At 38.7% G+C, this 16993-nt stretch overlaps 1 protein-coding gene across 3 annotated transcripts in view; it reads right to left on the bottom strand.

The window, feature by feature from the left end:
• Positions 1-11961, bottom strand: part of LOC149814303 (putative beta-1,3-galactosyltransferase 14) — a 30016-nt gene extending 18055 nt beyond the window's left edge. The window contains exons 1-6 of one of the 3 annotated variants that reach the window (XM_089989091.1): positions 11264-11961; positions 9299-9451; positions 9135-9217; positions 8736-8835; positions 8533-8646; positions 7278-7900 (exon numbers count right to left, since the gene is read on the bottom strand). In XM_089989091.1, the coding sequence (XP_089845217.1) occupies positions 7639-7900; positions 8533-8646; positions 8736-8835; positions 9135-9217; positions 9299-9451; positions 11264-11610 (1059 nt within the window). In that variant the 5' untranslated portion in view covers positions 11611-11961 and the 3' untranslated portion in view covers positions 7278-7638. Of the gene's footprint in view, positions 1-7277; positions 7901-8532; positions 8647-8735; positions 8836-9134; positions 9218-9298; positions 9452-11263 lie in introns of those variants that run through there. The other 2 variants (XM_089989093.1, XM_089989092.1) reach the window with 2 other exon arrangements.
• Between the last annotated feature and the right edge of the window lie 5032 nt (positions 11962-16993).

The raw sequence follows: 16993 nt of genomic DNA, 5'->3' as shown, positions 1-16993 counted from the left end.
CATTATCTTGTAAAGGAGCATGGTATGCCGTGCGATAGATCCACTCGCTGACATCGACTCCCAAAATGGCTATGAGGAAACCGATCTGAGAATAATGCGACCGAAAGTAAATTCATGACCCCAGTACACTACACGATACTCATATAGATGGAATCTTACGAGATGGGAAATGTCTAGCCGTAAACCACTGTCAACTTCCAACGAATTGTAACACCATAGTTGTTTTTCGCATAAATCCATCACGTATAAGACCCAATGCTTTTCAGACTGCCAGAGTGTAGGAATCAGTATCTGCAAATAGATCGAAAAAATGTTGTTACCACTGTCACGCTGTAATATTGCATTGTAGGTTTGTTTGCTTACCTTTTCACTTGTCATAAGGTCTCTGCAGTGATTACCGTTAACCCAATAAGGTTTGCCGTCTTGAAATCCACTGGAGTATGGCAAACGGCGTAATATAGTCTGCAAACCGAAATAAACATTGCTAACACCAACGTTAACATACGAATCAATTGGACTAAATCAATAATGAAAAGCAACATAAAATACAACCGATATACCATGAAATATGTGCTGACGACGCTCACAGTCTGGCTTGGTGCGTTGCTTTTAATATAATTTACGAAATCGGATATAGTCTGTTTGCAGCAAATATGGTGTTGTATTGATCATACGTACACATGGCTTACGTTTATAGACAACTACTACTAGTTTAATACTAACAAAATTACTGATCATGTTGCATTGTGTGAATTCACTGCGCATTCGGTTGATGTCCTCCAGGAGTGATTGACTAAGTTTTCGCCCAACTTCGTCGGTGGATGTTCGACTGAAATGAATGCGGACATTGCAACGACCGATATTTAAATTACATTATATAGTACACAAAAACAAATCGCAAAAAACGCATGAAAGAGACGGATTTTGCTGAACATGTAGACTATGTGTAGACAATATACCCAGGATTCGCCATTATTGGTCGTGTAGCTGTCTTCGTCTGCCTCACCGACTATAATTTTCTATGTTCGAGGGCGGATCTCCAGGTTTATGAAGGAACCGTCAGTTTGGTTGTTGCTGGTTCACGAAGTAGAAGACAAACACATCTTCCAGTGCTTGTGCGACTATTTATGACCTAAAAGATGTACTGCTCAACCAACATGATCAATGAATACTGTACGACAACTCAAACATTTATGGGTATCCGTTGGAAAATACACATTGAGTAGCCTTTTATTTATAATATATGGATACAACTTTTCACAAGATAACAATAATGATTTCAAAAGGCAAGTGGAGGTGTCGGGAACGCGAAAGATTTGCTGAAGAAGAAGTTCACTGGAGGTGTATGGCGATTTGTGGTTATCGATGAATAGCGATCTGTGGCATCGCAGCACAGTGATTGACAGTCCTACGCTGCGATGCCACACATCGCAGCACACTTGAACAATCATTCGCATCACGCTAAGATTGACAGTCCAACAATAATCAACAACGTTCTACTCTGCGATGCCACATATCGCTATTCAACGATAACCACAAATCGCCATATAGTGATGTCATCAATCGCCTTCCTGCAGAAGCAAAAACCCACTATCTATCGATTTGAACAAATTCAACCACGAACCGCAAGTCGTCAATGACAAACGACTATAAACTCTCAAAAAATCCGGCATTGTGGAGATCGGGTCATGCAAAGAGGCATGCAAACTAAGTTAATAGCCCACACGAGATTCCTGTGTGCCAAACCTATCTGTCGACTGCATCGTAGCCTGTCATGAAAGAGAAAATATTAGACACTGAATTAAGTTTCACAAGAAATGCATACCTCCTCGCAACATCGATTACATACCAAAAGCCTTGTAAAACTGTAGCGATCGTTGCCGAAAATCTTGTCGGGAGGAATGTAGGTTTGAACGTTTGCCGGTGCTTCTGCAGGGTATTGTTGCATGATGGACATTACACGAGTTAGCTATTTGACAAGTTTCACGCAATGGGAAGCAATATAATGTTTTACATACCTGTTCATTCGAAGGGCTTTGTTGTTTTTTATTACAGGTTGGTTGTTTCTTAGTCCTTTTCTTGTCAACCAATTCTAGTGCACCATTTGCCCTCCGACGACTGCGATCAGAGGCAGGTTTTCTTTTGATACCCTTTGCTTCATGAATATGTCCATCATAATCAACAACGTTCACTACTGACTTGTTGAAGATAATGTTTACGCTTCGGCGCAACTTCTCGGGAGTGTCAAGCGAGACATGATTTTGACCTACGTTGTTCGATACCATTATCTTCGGCTGGTATTCATTCGCTGCAAAAGACTTAATGTGAATTAACTCCACGTTTTCAAGTAACTCCGTTGCAGCTTTTCTCGCACATGCATAGCCTTCTTCGCTTCTCGATGCCAAATCAGCAACATACATGAATGACCTACACAGTTGTTGGTAACGGGAGGCTATGTGGCACTTCTCGTCAACACCAGATTTACTCGCATTGTCCATAACGAGCATTTCAATCTTCGCGCGTCTCGTCCATCTTCGCATTACGTAAGACTTAGGTATTTCTTGTATCTTCTCTTGATTGAGTGCCTTTAATGCATGACAGCATAGGATACCTTTGAATTCATACATTTTGCACGAACATTCTACCCTTCCGTTGTCGACATTGTACGTGACATGCGCTTCTTGCCTTTCCTGATGCTTTTCGCCCTAACAAAAAATATGGTATTTGTGCATATTCTCGGTTTGCACCAGTTCTTCTATTCTGCAATTCATGACATGCAACACCTCTTTCTTGATCCATTCAAATACAGTTAGTGTATACAGAGCTGCAGGTCGCATCAATATTTTCATGCCAAAAGTTAGAGGTCGTGTATTGAAGCATTTCACGTCTTGTTCAAGCTCATTCTGTCTTAGACCGTCTACAAATAATTCATATTGTTCCATGAAACGAAACATTGTTAAACATGAATACAGGGTTTTCTTCAGCGTGGCATGCATAGATTCGGCTCTTTGTGTGCTTATCATACCTGCACAAAAGTATTGTCTTCCAGATGCCAATGCCCACTTCTCTTTTTCTGCATATAAATTTTGTAACCACAGACAGTCAGCAAGGTCGTATGTCTTAATCATTTTGTCCCAATCTGACTTAAAGGTGACCTCGTTTACGCTACGAAGTACATACCTTGTAAAATGTTTGTCAAACCCTGACTTCTGATTAAATATGTGTCCTATGTTCTTTGCTGCATTTTGAAAGATATGCCACAAACACAGGCGATGATGTGCATCTGGCCACACATGAAGCACTGCAGCCGCAATTGCGTGATCACCATCTGTAAGTACAGTTTCAGGATGCTTCCCGTTCATTGCCTGTGTAAATACTCTGAACAACCACTCAAAGGTTTCCTTGGTCTGGTCATACACAAAAGCACCGCCTAATATACAACTCTGTGCGTGATGGTTCACTCCCACAAACTGCGCAAATGGCCACTGTTCAGTGTTAATCTTTACTGTAGTATCAAACACAAGCACATCATTGAAGCATTCATAATCTAATCTAGACCTTGAATCTGACCAAAACATATTCACGGCATATCCATCTGCGTCCACTTGCATTGCACTAAAGAAACTATGTTCATTGCTTGATTTATTCTGTAAGTAACGAACCAAACAACATATTTTTTCGTTCTTCATGTTATCTGTCCTCTTCCTGCTCAAGTGGTTTCTAAGATCCAAAGGTGTGAATGGCACATTTTCGCGACCACCATCAATGCGGGTAAACAAATTGTATGTTTTCCTTGGTGCAATGCCGGCGCTATCGGCTATTTCAGCCATTGCAGCATGAGCTACAGTTACTTTACGATGTGACCTTAGCATAGGAGTCATAAATGATGCAGATAAATCATGATTATGATCACTGATTAAAGTACGCACGACAAATTTCTCATTCGGATGTCTTCTCAAAACCAATCTCGCCTAACATCCACATCTTGATTCTGGCGTGCTCCTAGTTGGATTTTCCATTGATTTCTTCCAACCTTGCTTGGAACAGACATATGTCTTTCTAACCAAGACACCCTGTGCATTTTTTGACCAAGAAAACCTTCTCACACTGAAGTCAACTTTTAAGGCATAATCATTGTAAAATTTATATGCATCTTCTTCGTTATTAAAATGCATTCCTTCTACAGGAACATAGTCAAGTGCAATTCCATGTACATTCTCAGTTCCTACGGTTTTATTAAGTGTACTGACATCAAAATCAGGATCATTATTGAATTGCATTTCTTCTCCTGGAACATTGAAGTCAGGTGTACTTCCGTGTACATTCCCGGTGCATACACTTTTATTATGTGCGCTGTCATGGTAGTCTACCTCATCATTGAATTGCATTTCTTCCACTGGAACATTCAAGTCAATAGTGGGTCTAATGCCTGCACCCTTCTTTTCATGTGCATCGTCAGTGCAGATGTTCAATTCTTCAGTTGGGTCATAAGCATAGATATTCAATTCTCCAGATCTTTCTATTGATTGAGCTACATCGTCTTTATTACAACCTGATGATAAGCTCAATAATGTTTTAAGCAATATATCAATTTGTGTTTGCAGTAACATGGCAAACAAGTCGATATTATCTCACAAAAACGAGAGTCTGTTACTAATACAGCGGTTTGAGATACAATGCATATGATGAGTGAATGTAGGATACCTGATGGGGTAGAGGCCCTTCCTAGCATCTGCAAACAAGCATTCCTGTCAACAGGTCCCAACGTCTTACAAATATCGATAAGTTTCCAACCTTCGTAAGATCAAGATCTACCTGCAATAACCAAACAAAGCCTTAATGACACACAAGACGACATGCCTTCTTCATCGATAGCATGATGCTGGGAAGCTACTCACGCCGCCTTGATGGAACTGGTTGGAATGTTTGTGCATCATTGCTTTCTTCCTTGATGCCTAACAACAACGACAAATAAAAGAAGACAGTGGAATGTTTTGTAAGCAATATATCAATTTCCGTTAGCAAGCGGCATAGGTTTACTACGATTTAATCAGGATGCATATAAGAACGGATACCACTAGGGTTACGCAAGTCAAAGCAACGATTTAATGAATGAAAGTATCAAAGCAAGTGTGGTTTGATGTTTGCTTGTGCTGAGCATCGACGTGTCGCTTACCATGCCAATAAAATAAACATGTCGTACATGTGTGTTGACGATAACGCTCTCATAATATCCACGAGGCTCTAAAGCGAGTTCAATAGAAGTCGCTGAGAGAGCAACGATATGCATGCGAAAATCGCCCCGCCATGCGTGTCAAGATGTGTTTCTGCACCCAAACGTTTTCAAAGTCTGTGTACAAATATCTTACAAATACATATTACAAAACATATAATATCTTACAAAACGATATATATAGCGATTTGTCAGATATTGAAAATCGATACGGCAGTTCAGTTTTTATAACTTATAACTCGACGATACAAAAACATACTATCTAAAAGGTCGATAAATATATCGCACAATAAATTACAAATCGATAAGGAAGAACTTGAACATAATAGCAAACAAATCGATATTAACTAACAAAAATGTATCTCACAAAAACGAGAGTCTGTTACTAATACAGCGGTTTGAGATACAATGCATATGATGAGTGACTGTAGGATACCTGATGGGGTAGAGGCCCTTCCTAGCATCTGCAAACAAGCGTTCTTGTCAACAGGTCCCAGCGTCTTACAAATATCGATAAGTTTCTAACCTTCGTAATAACAAGATCTACCTGCAATAACCAAACAATGCCTTAATGGCACACAAGACGACATGCCTTCTTCATCGATAGCATGATGAGATGAAAAGCTACTCACTGTGCCTTAATGGCACTGGTTGGAATGTTTGTGAATCATTGCTTTCTTCCATGATGCCTAACGACAGCAGTAATGAAAAGAAGACACTGGAATGTTTTGTAACACTGGAACGTTGATAATGGGAGCACTGTTACAGCAGATGGCGCAGGCGAACGTCTCCACTTTAAATGGTTAACATCAAACTTTCTGGAAGGACTTTTTGTCCTTTTCCCCACCCGTCGTTTCACAACTTTTGAATGGAGGATATTTTTGTCATTTCCTCGAACAGTCATTTCAGGGCAAGAAAAGCAAGTAAGGGTGATTAAGTCTTTGCAACAGCACCAGAGTCCGATGCAAAGTTATGTCAACATACACGGGAATACGAGCCCCATGTGCATGAATACGTGGCGCTCATTCGATCCCCCGAACACGGACGTGGGATTCAGTGAATCATCGGGGGCGAACATACACAACCCTCCCCATGATGAGGGCGTCCTTGATGCTGGACCAGTTTCCACCATCGCCACCATCCTCTGTGCAATCTCCAAGTGGAGCACCACCCCAAAGTACACTGGCAGAGGCCACAAAGAGGCAGACAGCCAGGGCAGTGACACATCGGCGAACTGGAGCACCCCACATGGGAGGAAGAGGAACAAGTTGTGGAGGGAAAGGCAGAGCCGTTGAAGAAGGCTGGAAGCAGGATGGCCAGGAGGGTGAAGAAGCAGTCTTGGAGGAAAAGGAAGATGAGGGATTGTCTTTCATCCATCTCGTAGATGAGGTATAGCTGCATCCAATCCCTCCCCGTCTTCCCCATCTTTGTCTTTCTCCTCCTCCTCTCTTAATTTCTAAAACTCTAAACAAATTTACAAGGAGTGTTCCCTTGCTTCCTCTCTTCCCTTATCCCCAAAACCCTAAAGGAAGAATTTACAGAGAGAGAGGAAGAGGAAGATGGGGGATTTTCTTTCCTCCATCCCATAGATGAGGTACTATGTCAGATAGGTGTGGGTGAGGCGATACAGCACATTAAAAAAACTTGGGTGCGGGAGGGTATAATATATATATATATATATATATATATATATATATATATATATATATATATATATATATATATATATATATATATATATATATATATATATCGAAGCGACTTGGCTCTGTATACCTAGATTGATTAAAACCTCGGTTTACTTTGAGCCAGGTCTGAATCCGACTGAATAAAAGTAAACCCAACAGACCCAGGTCTAGATACGAGAGAAGAAAAAAGCAAAAGGTGTAAATTTCAACAAAAGAGAACACTTCTTTTCCCGCTCTTCACAGCAAAAATATTAAAAAAAAGAAAATCTGAGGTGCAAGTTGTTATTGATTTAAATTTTAAAAAGAAAACAGGTTGCAGCTGGTTGAGGATGACAAGTGTCAGTCGATGTGACAATAGAAGGGCCACATATCTTCCTTCCCTTGACAATTTTTTTTTTTGAGATAACTCTCTCTCTCTCTATTCCAGCGAGATGAAGAATAAAGAGGAGGATGACCCCAGCCCTCTCTCTGTGTGGGTAGGCAACTCTCTCTCTCTCTCTCTCTCTCTCTCTCTCTCTCTCTCTCTCTCTCTCTCTCTCTCTCTCTCTCTCTCTCTCTCGTGACGTGTTTGCCGCACCTGCATTGCGTCGCAGGTGTGAGGGCCCTTTTGCCGAGTCCCTGTGACATAGATGAGGTATAGTTGCATCCAATCCCTCCCTGTCTTCCCCGTCTGTCTTTCTCCTCCTCTTTCCTTAATTCCTAAACTCCAGGAAGAATTTATAGAGAGAACACAGTCACTCCTTTTGATGAGTAGTTTTTTTCCTTTTTCATCTTTGTTTCATCCCAATCCCTCCAAATAACCATGCCTGTTTGTTTGCCAATACCAATTCTTTGCATTGACAAAACCACCAGAAAATGAGGAGAGTTCCCAAACAGCTCATGGAGTTGGCATTTAGCAATACCAAAATTTTCAAAACTGTGTTTTACCAATGCATGGAAACCACTTCTCCCATCCAAATGCAAGGTTCCCAAACACAACCTAAATGATGACATATAGCAAAAGCAGAAAATTAGAGAACAAAAAATAGATAGATTGACAACAGATAGGATTTATGCAGATAATGGTATATGAGAAACAACTTTTATAATCCATATCAAAAAAATTCCTAGGGATAATAACTTCTGAGGCATTAAGGGGCCACCATTTCGACACCAAAAACAAATTTTCGAAAACAATGTTATAAACTTATGGTGAGGTGGCATATTGATCAACACTGACAAAGTTGGCTACATTGAGTCAACATCTATAATGGTTGCAAACCAAGTCCAAGCTAAAATGGTTCATGAGATACCCTATGTCTTTACTTCTTGAAAAATTGGTGGGTTCTTTGTGTATAACAGGGATACCTCCCTGGAACTGGAGATTGGAAAATTTTCCCTTCCTTGCAGGCCTTAACTTGCAAAATAAACAAGGCAACCACCAGCTACCAAGCCTCGCAAACTGCCATTAGCAACATACAACAGCAGGCTACTAAGGCTTCAGGGAAAAAATTATATTGGTTGGATTGAAATCACTGAAGTTAAAAAATACAGGGAAGTGATAATTATTGCATGTGGACCCTTTGTTGTGATATGCACACGGAGTACATGAATAAAGCAGAACAGACATACCTATCGTTACTCAAAGCCACCAAGTTGGCAACAACCTTGGCAGAGAGAGCATATAGAGGGCCATAAGCATGAAGAAAATACTCCGACCCAAGCAAATGTGATAAGGGCTCATACCTACAAGAAACAAGTTAATAATAGATCTTAATTTCAGAAGAAAAAAAAAACAATTGCACAGTGTTAGTCCAAATTGCAAGAAATCCTACCATTTGAGTTTTGGATCAGTGAAAACTGCACCTTGTTTCATGCATCCCAAATAAGTTAAAGGGTGAGACCGCTCCTTTGCTAAAAGAACTGAGAGGCGATCTGAAAACATGAAAAATATAAAATAGTCTGATAAGAAACTATTAGCTCAAAGCTAAATCTGATTTTGGCCCACTATTTGATGCAGAAACTCAGCTGGGAAAACTGGCTCAGGCATAACCCAAGTTGGTTGGTTTCTATTGCCTGAGCTTATTCGAACCATAACCATCGTGGCTCAAGCCAAAACAGCCACAGAAATAACATATTGGTCCAGTGAGTGAACACTTTAGTGGGCCAAGATAAATTACATATTAAGGTTATATAAGTAACAAGGCAAAATCACAGTTCCAAGGACTAATTACCTGGCCTTAAGTAAATGTCATCATCAGCTTTAACATAGAAGTCAGCATCATAGAGTCCATAAGCAGACTTGAAAAAAGCTAACCTAGAACAATAAGCTCGCATAAGAGTTACATGTTAACAACATAATACAAGTACCACATAGCAGAAGTCAACAGTTTCTCACGTTTTGTGAGGAAGATTGGTGTATCCTTCCTCAATGTCTAAAAGCATAAAGTCATCATATTCCTCCACCTCCTTTATAAGGTCTGACATTTTCCTTGGATCACTAGTTCTTCCAATCACAAACCTGAACACCAATCCTGTTGCTTCTTCCAAACTGCAAGGAAATTCATGAAATCAGAGAGGAGGAAACAGGAAAGGACAGACCACCCTATTACCATGAAAAGTAAACAATCACAGAAGTTGGACCACAAAGTATCAAGAAGATGACCACACCCACCATAAAAAAATATCAATGTAATTACAAATAGTGTCCAAAGTACAAAACTTTGCATAATAAGAAACAACATAAATTGAAGTTGTCATCAGTATTCTTGAAACACAGACTTTTGAGGGATCTACATTCCTAGAAAGCAAGGAGTATCCTAGCGAAACAGTGCCAACCAAGACAGCATTCGTAGACAGATACAGCCAGTGCAATAAGAGGAATGCAGGAAGCCTGTAAGATTCAAATGTTTGCATTACCAATTGGTGGATACTCACTCACCAATGATGTGTCTGAAAGAAGAGCCAAGAAATGAAATATATCTATGTTAGTGTGGAGGGATGGAATTTCCCCTATTCAAGCAATTTCAAGCAAGTCAGACCACATAGATGGTCCGAGTCAGGGCACGAACACAGATCATACCAGGAGATTGGCCTCCTGAAGGGGTCAAGAGGTGGAACATCCAGATTGAGTTAATGCATACGGTTCGGTGTCAGGAAATTGCCTATGGTCTCCAGAACCACGAGGGTCATTTCATAGAAGTGGGAGTCTCTCTAACTGAAAGTCAACTGCTCCTTCCAAAGACAGGCTTTTTGGACCATCGACTAGGAGAGATTGGAAATCAGTTTGGGTAGGTCTCTATTTCTGCTTCGAAGAGACAGTGGATAGGATGGTTAAGGGCGATCCAACAAGGCCGGAAGCCATTTTGTTAAAATTAGGAAGCTCACCAAGGTTTTGAGCATTTCGCTGTCCCCCCCAGCTCTTCCTATATGTACACTTCTGCTACTGCCCATGAGAATGGGAGACCATTTTAGGTGGAGGGATGAAGAGAGAGTGAGATCAATACCTGGATCTCAAATTTATTTTGTAAGCAGTTGTATATAATTTTTTGGGTACATAAGTGTTATATCAATGGCAAGGGGCCTAACCCCCAGCATATTTATCGAAAAAAGGTCAGACCACATAGATGGGTTAGCATGTTCCATTTAGTACATGTCATGTTTTCCATCTAACAATTTGAACGTGAGAAGCACTTTTTATGGTTAGCTTTTGGTGCAATCTGTACTATACTGGTTTAAACCATGTTCTAACGTGAATGAACCATGATAATGTCCATCTGCATGACCCGATTTATTGAAATGCATAACCAATGAGATTTTACAAATTGATACCAAATTCACAGTGCACCATCCGCACCTTCAATAAATGCCTTTTTCCGTTTCTGCTCGAGAAGTAACACGTTAATGATGCGTTATAGGTTCGTTCTTGAACGAAAATCATTGTAAATTGTTGTGTGAACCATCTTTGTTACCTCAATTTGATAGGACTGTAAATAAGAACTGAAACATATCAAAGGAAAAAAAGAAACGGCATTGCCAGAAACCTTCCTTTTCCTAAGTTAGTTTCCGTCCATGGCCAGAATCCGGCAGATCTGGGCTGTATGGCACCAGTTCCAGAAAGCCGGAAACCCGCCAGGCTGCCTGGCGATTGGCAAGCCATCTGATCGATTTTGTTTTACAACAATCAACATCGAAGAAACGAGAAAACAAGAAAGAAAGAAGAACAAGAAGAAACTTCACCAGAATCTGATTTATCCAATTTTCGACTATTCTCTACCAAACCGAAAAAAAAAAAATAGCTTGAAATGAACAAGAAAATAGAGAAATGACGAAATTTGAATCACATAATCGGCGATCGAGTTACCGTTGAAGCCCCTCGCGATCGGATGGCATCCACGTCTTCCTCAACGACCTCCGCCTCCCGGACGATCCGAACCCCGTCTGGATCCCGACGAACCCCATCACCTTCCGCCTCTCCGTCCCCACAACTCTCCGCTCGCCCGAATTCCGATCGTCCACGTCGGCGGCCAGCGACACACGTACCGTCCTAACGTCGAATTCCTTGCACCTGTAGCCGGAGATCGGCCGCGACACGCCGATCGCACTGAAGACGATGCCGACAACGCCGAAGGCAACGCAGAAGAGCGAAACCGCCGGCCTCCGGAGGCAGGAGAGCCACGATTGCCGGTGTTGGAAGACACTCCGGGTCATGGCGACGCCGCGTTTCCCGAAACCCTAGAGAATTAGGGTTTCCGAGGGCATCTCCCAAAAAGGAAGAGATTGGGGTCGAAATCTTAGGGTTTCTTCTTCTCTGAAACCGTATGGAGAGATTTTTCGATTCTAGGGTTTCTGAGCGATGGAGAACGAAGAAGATGAACGTTCATCGCCTCTCAGAACTGAATCAGAGGAAGGCAAATAAATCGAAAACTTCGAAACCGTTCCGGCCTGGACGGTTCCTTCTACCAAAAAATTTTATTTTCTTAATTTTTTTTATAAAAAATTGGCAAATACATGGGCTGATGAATCGCAGTTTCAATATGAGACCACCTTTTCCCCACTTCTTTCCGGTTGTGGAATTTTTTTTGGGGGGCGCGGGGACTGGTTGACGTATACTGAAAGAGAAGATATCGAAGTTGGAAAACTCTTTCTGATGTTTGGATAATCTTGAAAAATAGCGGCATTCGGAATCTCTGTGTCAAATCACTTATCCTGAATTTTGGGATTATCTTTTTTTTCTTCGTTTTGATAAGTGGGTGCATCATAAAATTTTAATGCAGTGCTTAGACTAGTAATGATTCGGAAATTAGCTTAGATTTGAAAGAGTGCTTCCAAGGGAGTGTTTGAAGGCTCCTCTGATCCAGAAAAAATGGGACAAGTTTTGAAAATATCCTGAATTATCCCATTTTATAGATAATAAGTGTATTCGGAGTTACAAAACGATTATCTGGTTGAATAATAGCGTCCGGACTATCTAAACTTTTTTTTTTGATAATCCAAGCAAACAACCCCCAATCACCGACTGCACATTGGCTGGCCGTTGGTTGGTAAAAACCCCGCCCACCACACCCAGCTTAGACCTTGCAACAAGGGACCCCACTCGTCCGTACGATTTAGACTGGGAATAAGATTGCCGCTGTGGTGTTTGGCTGCTCCTAGTTGAGGCTTGTGATGTTTGGTGGTGCTCAATTGCAAAGTAGGATAATTGGTGATTTGCAATTTTTGGACAGTTCAATTTCCCACATATTCCAGTTTTCTGATAAATTTGTTGGTTCTTTTTTTCTTCTTGAGAGAAAGAGACTCTTTTATCTAATAACAATAACAATAATCTTATAAAAGTAAAAGCAAGGGTAATAGGTGCCAACAATTAGATTTATTAATAAACAATTATTTAAAAATATAAATACATGAAATAATCTTATAAAAGTAAAAGCAAGGGTAATAGGTGCCAACAGTTGGATTTATTAATAAACAAATATTTAAAAATATAAATACATGATTTTTTGTGATAAATAGCCATTTAAATTGTAAATATTGCATTTAAATCATGGTATTTATGTTTTTTTCATAAATTTGGCGATATTTTGAAAATCTCACTAAAAAATGCCGTTTTAAACTTTCAGGCAATTTCTTGCGATATTATCACGAGATTTCCATAAATCTCACTATATTTGTCACTATGGGGCCTACTGCATGGACTCAAACACAATTCCCTGTTTTTTTCATGAAAATAGGAGTTTGTTTTTAACAAGTGGGCCCTCCATTTTGCATTGGAGGGCTGAGGATGGTGACAAAAGTAAAAAATGGCAAAATCTGGGCAGCCAAAAACTCGTGAAAATGTGTGTATGTTTTTTTGTAAATCTTGTGTTTTTTAGCAAAATCTCATCAATAAAAAACAAATGTTTGTAGATAAATAAAAAAAATAGAAATAGAAAACATGTGCTTTTTCTAATAAATAACTAATAAAAACATAAATATCATATTTAAAATGCAACTTTTATACCTTTGATGAAAAAACCATGAGAAGTTATTGTTTTTAACTTTCGGGTAATTTTTTGTGATATTTTCGTGAGATTTTCATACATCTTGCGAGATTTGTCACTATGATGAGGCTTTACATTCTTTTTTAGAGAAAAAATGTAATGCCACGAAATCTCCTACTTGAAATTTTACGTAAAAAGTTGAAATTTTTTGTTTTTAACTTTCAAACTGCACAAAACATAGTATTTCAACTAGATACTTAGGTCAAATGACATTGGGCGGGTCACGGTAAAACATAAACACTTTTCGGAGATCATATCACACTAAAACACATACATAACAAAAATGCTTATTTATGTATCAAAGTTTCAAAAATATTTACAACTTCTATAATATCTAGGATTCAAAATAAAACAAAAATATCTTAAACTGTCCATTGGATCCAGAAGTTTTGGTTCTGAATGTTGCCCTTGCCTCACGTCATCTCCTATTCATTGCTCACCTAAAAATTTATAATAAGAGGGTTAGACTTGTGATAACCTGGTAGATAACCTGTTAATTTAAGGTAAAATGCATAATATTTAATGTTGATAACACAATATACACAAATCTAGTTAATTCTAGATCATACCATTGAAATATCATAGTAATTCTACACATATATAGCAATGTTAACATGAAGAAATTATGTTTCCATAATTTAACCCCCCACAATAGATATTCACATGGGTAACTTCGAGTCACAATTGAGATCATACGGGGGTTTATTATGATATGTATTTTAATACCCTCACACAGCTAGCTGATTTTGTAACTCCAAAGAGAACAGTCCAATAACCGGAAGAGAAAATCCACCATGGGATAGAAACAAGGATGCATTCTAACATTCTGCAGAAGTAATGAAAACTACCCATGTAGGATATACATAAACGATAGATCTTGTCTCGTATCTCTGATGGCTAAGGATGTCAAGAAAATGCTACTCGAGGAGCCTATTAACAACAATATTCATAAGAGTTTATACCACCTCCCATCTCAAATGTAAGCTTATACCTGATTGGGAAACAAAAAGATTCCTTTTTAGTATATGTTTTATTATTGTATCTACTTATTGTGGGCATTACAAGGCTTTGATTGCCCACATACCCCATCTGGATAGCCAATATTTTATGATACAATTATATGCTCTTACCTATTTAGTATTGTTTTGGCCTTTACGAGCACATCATATGTGAAGGCAAATCCCTTTACTTGTATGGGCATTTCACCTAGAAAGGCAGACCCATTTAATTGTGTATGTATGCATGCATTATTTTATCTTACAGTATTGCTTTGGCGTTTTTGGCCTTTAAGAGCACTTCACCTATGCAGACGGATCCCAATTATCATATTTATCATGTATACAATGAAAACATCAGACACCACACAAAATTTAAATTGCATTATAGTGGTTTCTCGAACCTTGGCTCCATTTTTAGTCATATTCATACATGCTCATCAATAATGGTCTTTACGTAATTACGTATATGCATGGTCAGTAAGGTTTCACAAACCCTATTGCAATATTATTGAACTATTCATGCAAATCATTATTTTATGCATACGAGTACAAGATAGTACACGTGAACATCGATTCTTTGTAAACTATTGCATGCGAACATAGATGATCATAGAGTCTATGTAAACTATTTCATGCGAGCGGGAATCAAGGATAATTAATTTTACAATGATATTCGCCAAATATCAGTTTTATTAAAAACTATGCATTTTCCTTAATAAATATTTAATTCCTTGAAAATATTCATCTATGTCCTTAAAATATTTTTTTCCTCATAAAATGCATGTAAAGTATTTATTTTCTTTAAAATTTATTTATTTTCTCATAAGATATTTATTTTTCTCGTAAAAATACTTGTAAAATATTTATCTCTTTGAAAACATTCATTTTCCTTATAAAATATTTATTTTCTTATAAAACGCTAATTTTTTTGTAAAGTACTATTTTTTCTTCATGAAGTGTTCGTAAAGTATCCATAACCTTTGTAAGATATTCATATCCGAACTTATTTTATTCAAAATATTGTTTATTTTGAAAAATCACAATGGTGCATATAATAAAAAAAGAATAACATAAATTTAATAAATAATTGCATACACTAAATATTACACACTTTATAAGCATTTGATAGGAAGAGACCTTACCTTGGAGTTAGTATAAGAAAGAGATGAAAAATTCTCAAAATATCCTAAAAAAAAGATGATTAAAAAACTAAAAATACGAAACTCTGATGATGAATGTGTGCAAGTACGTTGACAAAGATGCGGAGTCAAACTAAAACCAAACTGTAGTGTGGTGAATCGAGCGAGGTAGGTTTCAAGTAGCGAGGGCACTGGTCAGAGGCTAGGATAGGGTTGGACTAGGACTGGAGTCAATTAAGTTTAGCACACGGGAGAGGGATGAACCCAATACGGTATGAGTTTGATCAAGGCTAAACCGAGCTGAGCTTAGGTGGGCTGGCATGGTGGTTGGGGTTAGCACCACCACCCACGGTGGTGGCTGGGGCAAATAGGAAGGAATGCAAACCTCGTGGTTAGGGAAGAGTGGCAACCACCAATGGTGGTGCAAGGGAGGCTAAGGGAGAGCGTTAGTCGAATGAGAGGAGTGAGAAGGTTGAGTGAATGAAGAAAAGGGGGAGGGGGCATACCAAATGGCAAAAGAAAAGTGCCACTTGATTTTAAGGAGAAGGTCGGTAAGGGGCAAAGGAGAGGCCTGGTCTCCTTTGAAAATTCATGGGCCAAAACCATGTGCTGATGACCCATAAGTGTGGTAAAGTAAGGTTGGCCCTTGGGTAAGACCTAGATCCAATCCACAATGATCCAACCAAACCTAGTTCGGTTGGTTCAGTTTGGCTAGAGCATTGATTAGGTTTTAACTTTCTAACTAGATTTTTAATGAATTTTTATTTAACACTAATTACAAACTTTAATTAATTAATTTAAAGGGAATAAGAATTTTGACAAAAATGTTTATACAGTTGATTGAGCTTGGTCAACAAGAGTATGATCGACTATGATCGTTAGGTCAAATCTGTCATTGAATCTCTAAAATTATTGTTTTACCTTTAAAAACTGCATAACATGTTTCGAATGCATTTCAACTCCGATTTTGATGGAATCAAAATCATTCTCTTCGAAATTTTGATACGAAGACAGCCAAATATTTAAACTCATAAACAAACTTTTAAAATTTGTGATTTTGCCTTTAATCATCTTTCTTTTTTCGTAAATTATTATTGTTTTTAATAATCATAGCCATGAATATATATATATATATATATATATATATATTCAATAAAATTAGTTTGAAACGAGAAGTATTTCATTTATTTATTCAAAAAAGTTGTGAATGTTAAAAAACATTGAGTTTTTTTTTTTTCTAGAGAGAGAGAGAGAGAGAGAGAGATTAGGTGACACTCGACCGTAGGTAGTGCAGTGGAGCTCTCTTCCGTGGCATACAAACGTGGAATCCTGATTATCGGATTGAAGACTAATTAACTAATTTGATAATGAAAGCCACACTCCAAAACCAAGCAAATCCATTCAGGTCTATTGGATA

Source organism: Nuphar pumila, chromosome 15 (assembly GCF_984573655.1).
Source record: "Nuphar pumila chromosome 15, dmNupPumi1.hap1.1, whole genome shotgun sequence".
Taxonomy (NCBI): domain Eukaryota; kingdom Viridiplantae; phylum Streptophyta; class Magnoliopsida; order Nymphaeales; family Nymphaeaceae; genus Nuphar; species Nuphar pumila.
The sequence above is the reverse complement of the archived record's forward strand: the minus strand, read 5'-3'. Positions and strand labels throughout refer to the sequence as shown.